At 58.6% G+C, this 17724-nt stretch overlaps 2 protein-coding genes across 2 annotated transcripts in view; one reads left to right on the forward strand and one right to left on the reverse strand.

Moving 5' to 3' along the window:
* Positions 1 to 1297: 1297 nt before the first annotated feature.
* LOC118576060 (zinc finger RNA-binding protein 2-like) lies at positions 1298 to 7279 on the reverse strand (the record flags this gene model as incomplete). Its single annotated transcript, XM_036176465.1, has 2 exons — positions 7168 to 7279; positions 1298 to 1538 (listed from the first exon to the last, which is right to left on the reverse strand). Coding segments are annotated over exons 1-2 (297 nt in total), but the record flags the coding sequence as incomplete, so codon positions are not given.
* A 2309-nt stretch (positions 7280 to 9588) lies between these two features.
* The window catches only part of Atcay (ATCAY kinesin light chain interacting caytaxin), a 31663-nt gene continuing 23527 nt past the window's right edge, over positions 9589 to 17724 (forward strand). The window contains exons 1-3 of the mRNA XM_036176466.1: positions 9589 to 10217; positions 12636 to 12761; positions 17544 to 17602. Of these exons, the coding sequence (XP_036032359.1) occupies positions 12685 to 12761; positions 17544 to 17602 (136 nt within the window). The 5' untranslated portion in view covers positions 9589 to 10217; positions 12636 to 12684. The remainder of the gene's footprint in view (positions 10218 to 12635; positions 12762 to 17543; positions 17603 to 17724) is intronic.

The raw sequence follows: 17724 nt of genomic DNA on the forward strand, positions 1-17724 counted from the left end.
CCCCATTTTTCCCTTTTATTTACCTTTTTCAAGACAGGTTTCTCTGTGTAGCCCAGGCTGTCCTGGAACTCACAGAGATCCCCTGCCTCTGCCTCCCCAGTGCTGGGACTAAAGGTGTGCGCCACCACAGCTGGACCCTAGTTTTTCCTTTTCTGAGGCAATATCACCCCACCCAGGATGGACCCAACTCCCTGCATAGATGGGCCTGTGCCGCCATGGCGGACCTGAGACAGTTTTAGGACATTGACACAGGACTGAAGAGAAATCAGGAGTGCATGAGCAGGGGACGCCGCCCACTGACGGCAGCCCCTCCTGTGGCATGTATGGTGTGGTGGCACCCCCAGGCACCGCACATCTGGCCATCCACAATAGTTGAGCCTGTGTCCCTGTGACCTAGCAGCTCTGCATCCCTTCAGAGCACTCAAACGCCACCAAAGCCTCTGAGACCACCTAGAAAGCCAGAGCTGCCCTGGTAGGGCTGGCTTCCCCCAGCCCCATCTCAACCCTCCTGCTTACACCCCTATTAAAATCTCTCCAATGAGGGCTGGAGAGATGGCTCAGGGGTTATGAGCACCGAATGCTCTTCCAGAGTCCTGAGTTCAATTCCCAGCAACCACACGGTGGCTCACAGCCATCTGTAATGAGATCTGGCGCCCTCTTCTGTATACATAACAAATAAATAAATCTTTTTTTAAAAATCTCTCAAATGAAACCCTCAATTCTGATTCACAAACACCTGACCCCAAATCCTTCTCAGTGTGCAGCCAGGGTCCAGGTTTGGCCTGAGTCAGGGCGCCCCCAAGTGTTGGCAATGTGAATCAGGGATGACGGTGGGTGGTAGAAGCGGTGGGTAGGGGGAGCCGGCACCAAGTCCTAGTACCCCCATAACTGTGGCCCACTGGAGGAGATGCCCTCAGCATGCAGGCTCCTTCCGGGCACCACCAGGCCACGGCCCTGTACATGTCAGTGTCTCCAGAAATCCCTCTGGGCTAGGTCCTGACCCTAGACACGCAACTCAGATATAGCTGATGTCAGGACGCCATGCATGTCCCCATGTGGTACACATTTCCTTGTGGTGTGTGGGCTGGAGACACTCGGTGGTTAGTGCGCCAGCAGCTTTCACAGAGGACCCGGGTTCAGCTCCCCGCACCCTCATGGCAGATCGCAACACTCTGACTCCAGTTCCAGGAGGTCTGACACCCCCTTCTGGCCTCCGTGGGCACTGAACACATGTGGTGTACAGACACGCATGCAGGCAACATGCTCATGCGTGTTGCATGAGGTGGCGTGGCAATACCTGGTGGGTGGATGCAGCAGTGGCCATGGGGACAGGGCCCTGGGGCTGGCTGTTGGGTGTGGAGTCCTGGCTGGCGCGGGGCTGGGAGCAGCCATACCCCACTGGGACTCCTCCTCTGGGTGCAGGCGGCTGGGTGGCAGGGGCCAGGGCCCGGCTGGCGGTGCTCTCCGTCCCAGGGGTGGACTGCATGGCGTAGCTGGCCCCAGCAGCTGGGAAGGGGAAAGCCGAGGATGGTTGGGTGCTGGAGCCACCAGAACACAAAAGGTACAGTGAGTTAACTGGGTCTCCACGATCTGCGACCCACAGAGCAGGTACTCGGCCAGGCCAGCCCCTCACTCCTATGTGGTCGTAGACCACACTCATTGTCCCTGGAGCTCACGCTAACTAGATGGCCTGGTCAGTGTCTGCCTCCCCAGCACCAGGGACACAGGTGTGTGCCATCATGCCTGCCATTGCAGATGGATGCTGAGGATTCGAACTCGGGTCCCCACACTAGTACAGCAGGCACTTTCACCAACTGGGCTCTCATCTCCCATGTGGCGCCATATTCACAATTAGAGCCCAAGAAACCTAGGTAGGTGAACGTTCTTACAGCCAGGGTTGGTGGTGCAGGCCCAGCTATCCCAGCTATTCTGGAGACTGAGGCTAGAAGACCATGAGTTCTGGGCTAGCCTGGGCTACGGTGAGTTGTGGGGTTTTTTTTTGTTTTGTTTTGTTTTTAATTTTATGCATATGGATATTCTGATTGCATTACCACTTGTGTGGCTGGTGCCTGCAGAAGCCAGCAGAGGGCGCCAGTTCAGTCACTGAAGATAGAGATTGTGATTGTCCTATGCAAGTGGAGTAGCTGCTGGGAACACAGAGCCACCTCTCAGCCCCTGATCTTCCGCAGGGTCCCCAGTGCCTCGGTCGATGTCTACCCAGTGATCACAGCACCAGCTGTCCATACCAGGAGGGACCAGGATGTGATTTCACTGTTAGTTTGCTCCGCAGTGGAGGCTCTCCCGGAACTCTCCATTCCTGCTTTCACCTTCCGGTGCGGGAGGGCTTCTGCTGGGGACGGACCCGAAAGCCACCTGCATGTTAATGTGTGCTCTACCCACGAGTGGCAGCTTAGAGAATCCCTGGCCACCAGGGACAATGAGGTTAGAGAACCCGGATGGGCGCAGGGGACGACGCCGGCCCATGACACCAATATTCCACAGTGTCGGCCGTGAGCTCTGAATCAGTAAAAACTGGGGTCACAGCTGAGGGTTCCCAGGGGCTTGTTCACGGGGCCCCCTGAGAAGCTGAAAGCTACCACCATGGTGAGCGCATCCAAGACATTGATTGAACGGTGAGTTATTTACACTATTGGATTGTTTTTAACTTGTTCCAATTGTGACTGTGACCTGGTCCTTTCCTCTTGAAATAAGAATTTAATGATTTTACAGGAGCCCACAATTGAGAGACTGAATTTTTATTATTTATTTTATAAAGATTCATTTATTATGTACACAGAAGAGGGCGCCAGATCTCATTACAGATAGTTGTTAGTCACCATATGGTTGCTGGGAATTGAACTCAGGACCTCTGGAAGAGGAGTTGGTGCTCTTAACCTCTGAGCCATCTCTCCAGCCCTGAGACTGGAATTTTAAGGAGATTTTGGAGTTTTACAGAGACTTCAGACATTATTATTTTTATTGTTGTTTTTCAAGGCAGTGTTTCTCTGTGTAGACCTGGCTGTCCTGGATCTCACTCTGTAAACCAGGCTGGCCTCGAACTCACAGAGATCCTCCTGCCTCTGCCTCCCAAGCTCTAGGATTAAAGACGTATGCCACCACTGCTTGGCTCAGAGTTCAGATTTTTTGTTTGTTTGTTTGTTTGATTGTTTGTTTGTTTGTTTTTCGAGACAGGGTTTCTCTGTGTAGCTTTTGCACCTTTCCTGGATCTCACTTTGTAGCCCAGGCTGGCCTGGAACTCACAGAGATCCGCCTGCCTCTGCCTCCTGAGTGCTGGGATTAAAGGCGTGCGCCACCACCACCCAGCCAGAGTTCAGATGTTTATTTTGAATTTTATTTATTTTTATTTATTTGAAAAAAGGTTTGTTTTTGTGTGTACAGGTTCTTTGCCTGAGGACGTCTGCAGCACGCGTGATCTGGTGCCTGCAGAGGTGACAGGAGGTGTCAGATCTACTGAACTGAATGGTTAATCTTGGTGCTGGGAATCGAACTCAGGTCCCCTGCTGTGCTGTGATCACTGGGTCATCTCTCCAGCCCCAAAGAGACTGAATTTTAAACTATTTGATTGGAAAAGAAGTTTGTAATATGTTTTATACTGTGATATGAGACCTTGGGGGTGAACAAACAGAAGAATTTATTGCTAAGCAGCGTCATATCAGTGTGTCACTTTGACAAGAGATCAATTGTGCCAGATCTGTCAACCTGACACAAGCTGGAGTCATCAGAGGAAGGAGCCTCAGCTGAGGAAATGCTCCATGAGATCCGGCTGTAAGGCTCTCTCAATTAGTGATCAATGGGGAGGCCAGGCCGTGCCATCCCTGGGCCGCTGGTCCTGGGTTCTGTAAGAAAGCAGGCTAAGACATGGGGATCAAGCCAGCCAGCAGCACCCTCCACGGCCTCTGTGTCAGTTCCTGCCTCAGGTTCCTGCCCTGCTTGAGTTCCTGTCCTGACTCCTTCAGTGGCGAACAGTGACGCAGAAGTGAGCCGGAGGATAAACCCTTTCCTCCCCGACTTGCTGCTGGCTGCGGTGTTTTCTGTTCTAAACACTTGTTTATGTATCTGTGCATGTTGCGCTGTCACAGAGGACAACTTGCAGCTGTGAGTTAATCTTCAGCCTGAGTCCCAGGGACTGACCTCGGGTCCCCAGGCTTGGCAGCAAGTGCTTTTCCACACTGAGCCCCTCACCAGCTCTCGGCTGTGGTGTGCCATCACAGTAACCCTAAAAAAACACCTGCCGTGGGGAACGTGTACCCAGCTGTCAGCCCCCCAACTCCCGACACATGTCCAAGTTCCTCTTCCTGTACTGCCTTGGCAGTGACAGACTCCTGTATCCAACCAGCCTGGCCTCAGGCTAGCCTTGAATACCAGACTGCCCCCCTGAGCCTCCCTCCCTAGGAGCTGGGACTGGAAACCTGGGCCTTCGGGCGGTACTTTACTGACTTCCAAAGACCAGAGTCTCACTTCACCCGGCCTGTCTAGGTCCCCAATCCATCCGCGTCTGGAGGATCGCCCCCATCAGACAGACACCAGGACTCCTCCTCCATCAGACACCAGGACTCCTCCATCACACACCAGGACTCCCCCTCCATCAGACACCAGGACTCCTCCATCAGACACCAGGACTCCCCCTCCATCAGACACCAGGACTCCTCCATCAGACACCAGGACTCCTCCATCAGACACCAGGACTCCTCCATCAGACACCAGGACCCCTCCATCAGACACCAGGACTCCCCCTCCATCAGACACCAGGACTCCCCCTCCATCACACACCAGGACTCCCCCTCCATCACACACCAGGACTCCCCCTCCATCAGACACCAGGACTCCTCCATCAGACACCAGGACTCCCCCTCCATCAGACACCAGGACTCCTCCATCAGACACCAGGACTCCCCCATCACACACCAGGACTCCCCCATCAGACACCAGGACTCCCCCATCAGACACCAGGACTCCTCCATCAGACACCAGGACTCCCCATCACACACCAGGACTCCTCCATCAGACACCAGGACTCCCCCATCAGACAGACACCAGACTCCCCCATCAGACACCAGGACTCCCCCATCAGACACCAGGACTCCCCCTCCATCAGACACCAGGACTCCTCCATCAGACACCAGGACTCCCCCTCCATCAGACACCAGGACTCCTCCATCAGACACCAGGACTCCCCCTCCATCAGACACCAGGACTCCTCCATCAGACACCAGGACTCCCCCATCACACACCAGGACTCCCCCATCAGACACCAGGACTCCCCCATCAGACACCAGGACTCCTCCATCAGACACCAGGACTCCCCCATCAGACACCAGGACTCCTCCATCAGACACCAGGACTCCCCCATCAGACAGACACCAGACTCCCCCATCAGACACCAGGACTCCTCCATCAGACACCAGGACTCCCCCTCCATCAGACACCAGGACTCCCCGTCCATCAGACACCAGGACTCCTCCATCAGACACCAGGACTCCCCATCAGAAACCAGGACTCCTCCATCAGACACCAGGATTCCCCCTCCATCAGACACCAGGACTCCTCCATCAGACACCAGGACTCCTCCATCAGACACCAGGACTCCTCCATCAGACAGACACCAGGACTCCTCCATCACACACCAGGACTCCTCCATCAGACACCAGGACTCCTCCATCAGACACCAGGACTCCCCCTCCATCAGACACCAGGACTCCCCCATCAGACACCAGGACTCCCCCTCCATCAGACACCAGGACTCCTCCATCACACACCAGGACTCCTCCATCAGACACCAGGACTCCCCCTCCATCAGACACCAGGACTCCTCCATCAGACACCAGAACTCCCCGTCCATCAGACACCAGGACTCCCCCTCCATCACACACCAGGACTCCTCCATCAGACACCAGGACTCCTCCATCAGACACCAGGACTCCTCCATCAGACACCAGGACTCCTCCATCACACACCAGGACTCCTCCATCACACACCAGGACTCCCCCATCACACACCAGGACTCCCCCATCAGACACCAGGACTCCCCATCAGACACCAGGACTCCTCCATCAGACACCAGGACTCCCCGTCCATCAGACACCAGGACTCCTCCATCAGACACCAGGACTCCCCCATCAGACACCAGGACTCCCCCATCACACACCAGGACTCCCTCCATCAGACACCAGGACTCCTCCATCACACACCAGGACTCCTCCATCAGACACCAGGACTCCTCCATCAGACACCAGGACTCCCCCTCCATCAGACACCAGGACTCCCCATCACACACCAGGACTCCCCCTCCATCACACACCAGGACTCCCCATCAGACACCAGGACTCCCCCATCAGACACCAGGACTCCCCCATCAGACACCAGGACTCCCCCCATCAGACACCAGGACTCCTCCATCACACACCAGGACTCCTCCATCACACACCAGGGACTCCTCCATCAGACACCAGGACTCCTCCATCAGACACCAGGACTCCCCCCATCAGACACCAGGACTCCTCCATCAGACACCAGGACTCCTCCATCAGACACCAGGACTCCTCCATCAGACACCAGGACTCCTCCATCAGACACCAGGACTCCTCCATCAGACACCAGGACTCCCCCCCATCACACACCAGGACTCCTCCATCACACACCAGGACCCCTCCATCAGACACCAGGACTCCTCCATCAGACACCAGGACTCCCCCCCATCAGACACCAGGACTCCTCCATCACACACCAGGACTCCTCCATCACACACCAGGACTCCCCATCACACACCAGGACTCCTCCATCACACACCAGGACTCCTCCATCACACACCAGGACTCCCCCATCAGACACCAGGACCCCCGTCCATCCCCGCGGGGAGGGTCCCCAGCTACAGCGGAACCCCGCCGCGTCCCCGCCCGGAGGCTCCCCGCGACCTCACGTCCTCCGAGGTCGACCCCTCCCCTGCTCCGTCCTGCAGCCCCAGGCTCCCGGACCCAGGTCGGTGCGTCCCCGCCCCCACCCAGCCCATCCTCCACGTCCCCGCCCCGCCTCCCGCGGACCCCAGGGGCCATCGCCCCGCCCCGGCCCGCCCCGGCCCGCCCCGCTCCCCGTGACTCAAGACCGTGTCCCGCGGCGTTGGGGCGCCCAGCCGCCCGCGGGGCTCGTTACCTGGACGACGGGCGGGCGCCCTGCGCGAGGCCGGAAGAGCTGCTGCTGGCCGCCATGTCCGCGTCCTCCGGGAGCCCGCGGGAGTGACGTCACGGCCCCGGCCGACGCCCCGCCCCGCGTCCGCCCCGGCCCCGCCCCAACCAGCCAGCTCTAACCCTGTGCGTCTCCGCCTGGCCCCGCCCCTTCCCTTGGCCCTGACCTGTGAAGGGCTCCTTCGGCCCCGCCCCTTCAGAAGCCCCGCCCCTCCCCAGCGTTCCCGACCTCTGATGGGGTCCTTCGGCCCCGCCCCTTCACAAGCCCCGCCCCTCCCTAGCGTTCCCGACCTCTGAAGGGCTCCTTCGGCCCCGCCCCTTCACAAGCCCCGCCCCTCCCCAGCGTCCCTGACCGGTGAAGGCCTCCTTCGGCCCCGCCCCTTCACAAGCCCCGCCCCTCCCTAGCGTTCCCGACCTCTGATGGGGTCCTTCGGCCCCGCCCCTTCACAAGCCCCGCCCCTCTGGTCCCTCTGTTTGGAGGACACGCGAGCGGCAGGCGGCCACCCCTGTCCCGAGCTCGGCGTCTCGCCCACCTCTCCCCGGAAGGCAGCCCGCTGCGGCAGTCTCTCCTGTTTATGGCAACCCCGAGCCCCTGCCTTCTGCCCCCGGAGTCCCCGACAGCGCCAGCCGTGCACGCAGCTGGTTGTTCGGGGCTTGTTCTACACCGGTGCACACTGATGCACCGTCCGGAAGGAAACACACAAGGCGGAGTACCACTCAGCCCAGAAGAAGGAAGGAAGCGCAGAGACAAGCTCCAGGAGGGGTGGGTGGCCCTGGCGGACAGCACGTCCGCGTCCGGACAGGCAGCGTCCCGCCCCAGCAGGCGCGGAGTCCTCGGACCACAGAGGAGGGAGGTGATGGAGTCAGTGTAGGATGGGAAGGCAGCTGCAGGATGGGGACGTGCGAAGTCCTGGGAGTGGGGACCGCCACGCCGGCCCGCAGCGCGCCACGCCCACGGGTGGGGCACGGAGGCTGAGTGGAAGGGACAACCGCCGCGGGCCTCTCCTAGGAGGGTCGGAAGTTACCGGGGAAGAAGGAAGCGCCAGCAAGGGACACCAGAGTGGGGCGGGATTGGCTCTTCATGGACTCGGGGAGGAGCTTCGCTGCCACCTCCTGGACACGAGTCCAGCCCGGCCACGCCCCACCGGCCACGCCCCACCGGCCACGCCCCCACCGGCCACGCCCCACCGGCCACGCCCCACCGGCCACGCCCCAGCCCCTCACTGGGGATTCTAGGTGTGGCTCCACCCTGACCACGCCCCCAGCCCCTCACTGGGGATTTTAGGCGAGGCTCCACTCTGACCACGCCCCCAGCCCCTCACTGGGGATTCTAGGCGGGGCTCCGCCCTGACCACGCCCCAGCCCCTCACTGGGGATTCTAGGCGGGGCTCCGCCCTGACCACGCCCCCAGCCCTCACTGGGGATTCTAGGCGGGGCTCCACCCTGACCACGCCCCCAGCCCTCACTGGGGATTCTAGGCGGGGCTCCACCCTGACCACGCCCCCAGCCCTCACTGGGGATTCTGGGCGGGGCTCCACCCTGACCACGCCCCCAGCCCTCACTGGGGATTCTGGGCGGGGCTCCCTGACCACGCCCCAGCCCCTCCCTGGGATTCTGGGCGGGGCTCCACCCCGACCACGCCCCCAGCCCTCACTGGGGATTCTGGGCGGGGCTCCACCCTGACCACGCCCCCAGCCCTCCCTGGGGTTCTGGGCGGGGCTCCCTGACCACGCCCCCAGCCCCTCCCTGGGGTTCTGGGCGGGGCTCCCTGACCACGCCCCCACTCCCGGGCTCCTGCAGGCGCTCACAGCCACACTGGCTTCTGGGGTCCCCAGGCTCGCACGGGAAGCGCTCTACCCGCTGAACCATCCCCACGAGCCCCTCTTCTCACTTTCGCGATGGGGCTGGCCCGGGCTGACCTCAGCCTCACTCCGTAGTCCCGCCTGGCCTTGAGCTGCAGTCCCCTGCCTCAGCGCCCTCCGCAGTTGGGACCCGGATGCAGCGGCGCCCTCTAGCCCGCCCTCCTGGTCTGTTCCTCTGGAAACCTGCAGGCGGCGCAGCTCCCGCGGCAGCCGGGCCCGACCCATCTAAAACCAAACGCCGCCCGGCCCGCGGCACCCAACACCCCGCCTGCCCCTGGCTCGGCGACCTTTGACTCCCCCTTGAGGGGCCTGAAAACCGCCATCCCGCCATCCCTGCATCCCTGCATCCCTGCATCCCGCCATCCCTGCATCCCGCCATCCCTGCATCCCTCCATCCCTGCATCCCGCCATCCCTGCATCCCTCCATCCCGCCATCCCTGCATCCCTGCATCCCTGCATCCCGCCATCCCTGCATCCCGCCATCCCTGCATCCCTCCATCCCTGCATCCCTCCATCCCGCCATCCCTGCATCCCTCCATCCCTGCATCCCTCTGCCCTCAGAGATGGTTTCAATGCGCCTCCCCCAGCAGAGCCCCGCAGCACCCCGCCCACGTAAGGAACCAGGCCACCGCTGCTTGTCATTTATTTTGTTTTCTCTCGTGTTGTGAATTTGCATAAGAGCGATGCGCCATCTCAGGGGAGTTTTGGGTTTTGTTGCACCTGCTCAGGACGTGGCCGGGAGATATGCTTTCCCCTCAGCCAATGGGGAGAGGAGGATGCGCGCAGGGGGCTGGAACTGTCTATCAGGCCTGGGCCCGCCCCCCGCACACAAAAGCAGCTTCCCTCACTATCTGGGGGCAGGAAAGCCTCAGCCATCGGGAAGCAGAGAGCCGAAGCCGCGCAGGCCCGGGGCTGCGATGGCGGGGCGCGCAGGGACCGCGGGGAGGCAAGGGCGCTGCTGCTGACCCGGCAGCCCTTCTCCAGCTGGGCCGGGGTCCGCGGGCCACGTCGCCCTGGGTGACCTTCCTCCGATGTGGACTTGCCCCTGAGCATCCTTCCGCCAGGCCCCAGCCTGGGTACCACCCGGGAGATGCCCGCCTGCATCCGGGCCCGGCCCGCCTTTGTGTCTCAGTGACAGCGCGGAGCCGCCGCCGAGGTGAGTGGGCCTTCTGCAGACTGGAAATGCAATCTGTCATTTTCTTCCCTGCTGGCAGCCCGGCTAGGGGGAAGGTTTATCCGGGAGACGCTGGCGGCTCCCGGGGTGGATGCTGCGACGGGGCGAGCAGCCGGGGTGGAGAGGGAAGAGATGAAAAGCCCAGCTCCGAGCCGGAGCATCCTGGGGGCGGTAAACCTCCAATGCGGTGTCGCATGTTTTCTATTTATAACCCTGACTGCGGGCTTGGAGGCATCAAAATTGCACATACATTAAAAAGGACAGAATCTTAGCAGTGGCCACCGGGCCAGGGACATGCGCTGTTTTTCCTGGAGTTACGGGGGGGGGGGGGTCCTGGCCCCTCGCTGTCGCCAGCGCCCAGGACACCCACCACACCCAGTGTTTGGAATGTGTAGACGGGGGTCCTTCCCCCTTACACCCCGCTCGGCATGAGGGACCCGTGTCCCCTCCATGCACAGACACAATGGACTGAACTCAGCTGCGTCGAGGGAGGCCTGGAGCACGGGGGGGGGGGGTGGGGGGGGGGTCGTTTTTCTCCTGTGCTGTGTGTGTGTGTGTGTGTGTGTGTGTCCTGCTCTCCCTGCTCCATGAATGGGTGATGACATTCGAGTCGGCCCCGCCTCCCTCGGGCTCCTGCATCTGCCAGCCGCGGTCACACCTGCAGGCCTGGCTTCCCTGGCTGCCGGAGACACACCCCAGGCACCAGCCGCAGACGGCCGGAGGGCAGTGACAGTCAGGACAGGCTAGTAGCCCTTGTCTCCGGATCAGGGAACTGACTAGGGGTGACATCCGTGACTGGGCCCTGGAATGCTGTTGTCAATGTGGAAACAGGAGAAAAACCATGATTTCACAGATGTGGCCCTGTTGGTGCCAGAGTTTGGTTTGGGGGCGTCCTTAGTTGTGTGTGTGTGGGTGTCTGTGTCGCAACACCGGCCTCCAACACGAAGCGCATCCACCAGACAGTCTGGGGAGTCCACACAGCAGGGGGGGGGCGCAGGAGACAGCCCAGGGTAATGCGCAGGCCTCATGAGTTCAATCCCCGGCACCCATACAACAAGCCAGGTGTGGTGGCTTCTGGGAACCCAGAGCTGTTGCCATGCCGACCGTCCGACTTTGTTCCCTGGGACCCACACAGGGGAGGGGGGCAACTCCAACAAACGGCCCTCTGACCTCCCTCCCTGAAACTACACACAGTGTGCACACACCCCACACAGAGACAAAACGGGTAACTAATTTAAAAAGGTGACCCAAGTGGGCAAGGTGGCGCACACCTTTAATGCCAGCACTCGGGGGCTGAGGTGGGAAGTTCCAGGAGAGCCAGACTACACAGACAGAGCCTCTCTCTCTCTGTCTCTCTCTCTCTCTGTCTCTCCCTCTCCCTCCTCTCTATCACACACACACCAAACTGTAATCACAGCCTGGGCTGGGGATGTGGCTCAGTGGTTAGAGCACTGGCTGCTCTCAGAGGTCCTGGGTTCAATTCCCAGCACCCACATGGCCCCATACAACCTTCTGCAACTCCAGTTCCAGAGGATCCGCTGCCCTCTCTCTTTTTTGGTAGAAAGAGTTCAAGACAGGGTTTCTCTGTGTAGCCCTGGCTGTCCTGGATCTCACTCTGTAGCCCAGGCTGGCCTCGAACTCACAGAGATCCGCCTGGCTCTGCCTCCCGAGTGCTGGGATTACAGGCGTGCGCCACCACTGCCCTACACCACACCCTCGGTTTTGACACACACACCCAGAGCACAAGGCACACACATAGTGCGCAGACAGACAGACACACACACTAAAGCTGGGGGACAAAAAAGTAATCCCATCGCTAGGGAGGCAGAGGCTGGGGCTGTTGGGCTCTGTGCTTAGCTTCAGGTTAAAGAGACCCTGCCTCAAAATACAAGGCGGGGAGGGAGGAGGAGGAGGACACTGGCCTTGGCCTCTGACCTCCGTCGGCAAAGGCGAGTGTGCACACACAGTGGGTGTTCACGGAGTGAGGGTGGTGGGCTCAGGACGCCACCCAAAAACCATGACTACTCACTCAACCGATTCACGATCAGGGAGGCTGAGGTGCAGGCGGATGACGTTTGGAGGTCAGGACCCCCCAGCAGCCGGTTCTCGCCCACTTCGCGGGTCCTTCCGCTTCCCCAGACTGAAATGGGGGGAGGTGGCCCGGAAGTGCCCACCACAAGGGGAGATCAGGCTGACGTTCACTTTCATTCCTGCCGCGCTTCCCCGGCGGAGGTCGAGCAAGAGGGGGTGTGTCAGCTGGGGCTCTGCAGAAGGCGGGCTTGAGACCCCGACCGGGCTGCGCCGGGGCTGCACCCCTCTCCCGAGTCCCAGCGCAGGGCTGTCAGAGCTGGGGAGGGCTGCAGGCGCGGCGGGCTGGACCAGTCTGTCCTCTCTTCCCAGATCCGCTTCCGGGGTCGCCCAAGCTCCCAGCCGGCTCTTTCCAGCTCCCATGGGGACCACGGAAGCCACGCTGAGGATGGAAAACGTGGACGTGAGGGATGAATGGCAGGATGAGGATCTGCCCAGGTGAGGGCGCCGGCGTCCGTCATCCGGACCTTCAGGAACCGTTTCCTCCAAGACTCCCAGACACGGACTCCCTGGAGACAGGCTGGGAGTGATGACTGGGCCTCGCAGCTCAGCTAACACAGAGGGAGCTCAAGAATGAGTTCTGGCCAACCTGGGGTGCAGAGCAAGACCCTGTATCAAAAAGAGGACAGAGGAACGTGGTCAGGGTGGAGCCCCGCCCTGAATCCCAGTGAGGGGCTGGGGGCGTGGTCAGGGTGGAGCCCCGCCTTTAATACCCCAGTGAGGGGCTGGGGGCGTGGTCAGGGTGGAGCCCCGCCTTTAATACCCCAGGGAGGGGCTGGGGGCGTGGTCAGGGTGGAGCCCCGCCTTTAATACCCCAGTGAGGGGCTGGGGGCGTGGGTCAGGGTGGAGCCCCGCCCAGAATCCCCAGTGAGGGGGGCTGGGGGCGTGGTCAGGCTGGAGCCCCGCCTAGAATCCCCAGTGAGGGCTGGGGGCGTGGTCAGGGTGGAGCCCCGCCTAGAATCCCCAGTGAGGGCTGGGGGCGTGGCTCAGAGACTACATGGCAAGTTCCAGACTAGCCTGGGCTAAATGAAACAACTTTTTGAAAAGCCAGGTCCCGAGTGATGGCTCCCAGGGTAATGTACTTGCCATATAAGCATGAGGACCCGAGTTCAATCCCTCTGTACCACAGGAAAAAGCCAAGTGGGCATTTGTGATCCTGGAGCTGGGCAGGTGTCGAGTGGCTCTTGCTGACCCAGACAGTTTAGTCGCATGGGCAGTCAGTCTCCTGGTCATTGAGACCCTGTCTCAAGAACAAATGGAGAGGAAGTGAGCATGGTCCCTGTCTTCCACACCTGGCTCCTAATAGAGTTAAAAATGACAAATATGGAGGATGGGGCGCAGGGGACTCAGCCAGCAGTGTTCATCATTTTATTACTCTTTGGGGGTTCCCGCCACCCAGCTCCCAAGTAATCACACTTAGAGGCGTATTCTAAATTATGAATGCTCGGCCTTAGCTTGGCTTGTTTCTTGCCAGCTTTTCTTAACTTTAAATTACCATGTCTACCTTTTGCCTCTGGGCTTTTTCCTTTTCTTACTTCTGTATACTTACTTCCACTACTACTCCGGGGCTGGCTGTGTGGCTGTGTGGCTGTGTGGTTGTGTGGCTGTGTGGCTGTGTGGCTGTGTGGTTGTGTGGTTGTGTGGCTGTGTGGCTGTGTGGTTGTGTGGCTGTGTGACTGTGTGGCTGTGAGCTGTGTGGCTGTGTGGCTGTGGCTGTGTGGCTGTGTGGCTGTGTGGCTGGTCCCTGGTGTCCTCCTCTCCTTGTTCTCTTGCTCTTTTTTCTTTTCCTCCTAGTTTTCTCCTTATATCAACTCTCTCTGCCTGGCATCCCCGCCATCCTTTCTCCTGCCTTGCTATTGGCTGTTCAGCTGCTTATTAGACCATCAGGTGTTTTAGGCAGGCACAGTAACACAGCTTCACAGAGTTAAACAGCATAAAAGAACACAACACGCTGGGCAGTGGTGGTGCAGGCCTGTAATCTCAGCACTCAGGAGGCAGAGGCAGGTGGATCTCTGTGAGTTCGAGGCCAGCCTGGTCTACAGAGTGAGTTCCAGGAAAGGCGCAAAGCTACAGAGAAATCCTGTCTCAAAAAACCAAAACAAAAATGAACACAACACATCTTTGCACCATTAAACAAATGTAACACAACTTAAAATGATATTCTACATTTCCCCTTTTCGTCTAAATAAAAATAAAGGTTTTAACTTTAACATAGTAAAACTATACACAACAAAAACAATTATCAAGTAAGAATTACATTTACAATATTCTGTCCATTTGTAGTTAGCATATTCAGAGAAAATCATGCATTATCTATCCTCACTTGGTGACTCCAAAGTTTTACACCTAACTTACGTTCCATCATAACTAAGGAAACCTGCAGCTGTAACCGTCTATCTAGCCTTCAACTCCATCAAAGACCCTGAAGGATGCAATATTATCTAACAACAGAGACATTTGCCTGCGTGGACAGTCACCCAGAGTTCCTCTGCAATGTTGGGGCGTCCATCTTCAGCCTACAGGCCCAGAATATCTGACAGACTCTTCTGTGAGGCGGGAACTTTGAAGGACTGCCCTGCCTAGCTTTGGCAAAGTTCATCAGTCTTTCCCTGTGTGTCCTGCATGTCCAGTCTGCACAGCACACTGTCAGCAGTCAGAGACAAGAGCAGCTTCTTTGCCCAGTGGCTAACCTTGCCACAGTGAAAGCAAACTCTGTCAGGAGTTTCTTCAATGTCCATCACCTCTGAAGTAAATTGGTGCTGCCAGGAGCAGATGTGTCTCATTGTCATGAAAAGCCTAAGTTAACAAAACATTTTAAATGCCACATTCTGTAGATCTTTCAAGTGTTTGAAACCATTTGTCTATCTAAAATACACCTGTTTAACATAGAAAACATACCTAATGTGACTACAGGTTTGATTATTATGGATTAACTAACCTCATTTTTTACTTATACATTAAAATTTTAAGTAAACTACATAAGCTCAATACCCCAAAAGCTTTCCTTAACTTGTAATTGTCCCATCTATCTTTTGCCTCTGGGCTTTTTCCTTTTCTTATTTTTGTGTATCTTACTTCCTCTCCTACTCCGTGGCTGGCTGTGTGGCTGTGTGGCTGTGTGGCTGTGTGGTTGTGTGGCTGTGTGGCTGGGTAGCTGAGTGGCTGTGAGGCTGGGTAGCTGTGAGCTGTGTGGCCAAGTGGCTGGTCCCTGGTGTCCTCCTTTCCTTGTTCTCTTGCTCTTTTTTCTTTTCCTCCCAGATTTCTCCTTCTATCAATTCTCTCTGCCTGCCAGCCCGCCATCCTTTCTCCTGCCTTGCTATTGGCTTTTCAGCTCTTTATTAGACCATCAGGTGTTTTAGACAGGCACAGTAACACAGCTTCACAGAGTTACACAATTGCAGCATAAAAGAATGCAACACATCTTTGCATCATTAAACAAAAATCTTAAAATATTCTACAATAGGCAGAGAGCTCACGCAGCATGCAAGCAGCCCTGGCTTCTATCCCCAGAAACACAAAGCTCTCCTCTCCCATCCCCCCAGAACTCAGGAGGGAGAGGCAGGAGGATTACAGACTTCAAGGTCATTCTTGGCTACTTTGGGAGTTCAAGGGTACTCTAGGTGAGAATGTGGCAGAAGACAAAAGGAAGAAGCTGTGCTGTTTCCTTACAAGTCTCTGGGCCTGGCCTCGCTGGTCCAGCGTCCAGCTGTGCTCATCCAAATCTGTCTTTATCCACAAGACCCCTGGCAGCCAGTGCCCTCACCCAGCTCAAGACAGACACTCCCATGCCTACACCCATGCCAGTCTGGCACTTGGCTTACCAGGCCTGCCTTCCTCCCCACAGGAGGACCCAGGCCCCGCTGCAGCCGCACAAAGGCCCCTGTGTGCACAGCCTGTCAGGCAGGGAACCAGCCCACAGTGTCCGCTCACCTGTCAGGGAGAAACCCAGACCCAGCAGGTCATTGGAGAGGGGGGTGGGGAGGAGAGACAGTGTCTGGGTACGTTTTGAGACAGCTTGTAGCCCAAGCTGGCCCTGAACTCTTGCTGCCCTGCCTTAGCCCTCCAAGCGCCACGATGGCAGGTGCCAGCATACCTGGTTTGGATGAAGCGGGGACCCGGCGAGTCACCCATGCCAGGGTCTACCCATTGCCCAGCCTGAAGTCAATGACTGCGTTTTGTTGTCGGTTTTTGGGTTATTTGAGACAGGGTTTTCTCTGTGTAGCCCTGGCTACCCTGGAACTCACTCTGTAGCCCAGGCTGGCCTCGAACTCACAGAGATCCGCCTGCTTCTGCCTCCCGAGTGCTGGGATTACAGGCGTGCGCCACCACCGCCCATCTATAAATAATAAATCTTTAAAAAAAAAAAAAAAGGAGAGGAACAAACAGGATAACACCTTCTTGAGGGCTGGGGGCGTGGTCAGAGTTGGAGCCCCGCCCAGAACCCCCAGCGAGGGCTGGGGGCGTGGTCAGAGTTGGAGCCCCGCCCAGAATCCCAGTGAGGACTGGGGGCGTGGTCAGGGTGGAGCCCCGCCCAGAATCCCCAGTGAGGGTTGGGGGCGTGGTCAGGGTGGAGCCCCACCTAGAATCCCCAGTGAGGGCTGGGGGCGTGGCCGGGGTGGAGCCCCGCCCAGAATCCCCAGTGAGGGCTGGGGGCGTGGTCAGGTGGAGCCCCGCCTAGAATCCCCAGTGAGGGTTGGGGGCGTGGTCAGGGTGGAGCCCCACCTAGAATCCCCAGTGAGGGGCTGGGGGCGTGGTCAGGGTGGAGCCCCGCCCAGAATCCCAGTGAGGGCTGGGGGCGTGGTCAGGGTGGAGCCCCGCCCAGAATCCCCCAGCGAGGGGCTGGGGGCGTGGTCAGGGTGGAGCCCCGCCCAGAATCCCCAGCGAGGGCTGGGGCGTGGTCAGGGTGGAGCCCCGCCTAGAATCCCCAGTGAGGGCTGGGGCGTGGTCAGGGTGGAGCCCCGCCTAGAATCCCCAGCGAGGGCTGGGGCGTGGTCAGGGTGGAGCCCCGCCCAGAATCCCCAGCGAGGGCTGGGGCGTGGCTCTTTAGAAAGGCTTCTTTCTGAGCGGGTGCTTCCTGAACCATCTGTTCCAAGGGAGAGCTGCGTCCATGCTGTCTTGATCTGATTGCATTTTCTTCCTCTTTCTCTCCACCCCGCTGGCTGGTCCGGTCACCTGCGTTTCCTCCTGCTGCGTTTTTGGCGGGTTCCTGGGGTTCCACAGACCCCTCCCTGAAGACACTGGGGTGGAGCTGCTGGGCGGCGCAGTGGAAGACTCGTCCTGTAAGTTTACAGAATGCGCAGAACTGTAGCTCGGTTGCAGGCTGCGGATGATGTCTGGGATTGCGTGCAGGGTGGGGCGTCTGCAGCCTGGGCCGAAGGGTGAGGGAACACCCACACGAAGA

The sequence above is a fragment of the Onychomys torridus genome, unplaced genomic scaffold, assembly GCF_903995425.1.
Source record: "Onychomys torridus unplaced genomic scaffold, mOncTor1.1, whole genome shotgun sequence".
In the NCBI taxonomy this organism is placed as follows: domain Eukaryota; kingdom Metazoa; phylum Chordata; class Mammalia; order Rodentia; family Cricetidae; genus Onychomys; species Onychomys torridus.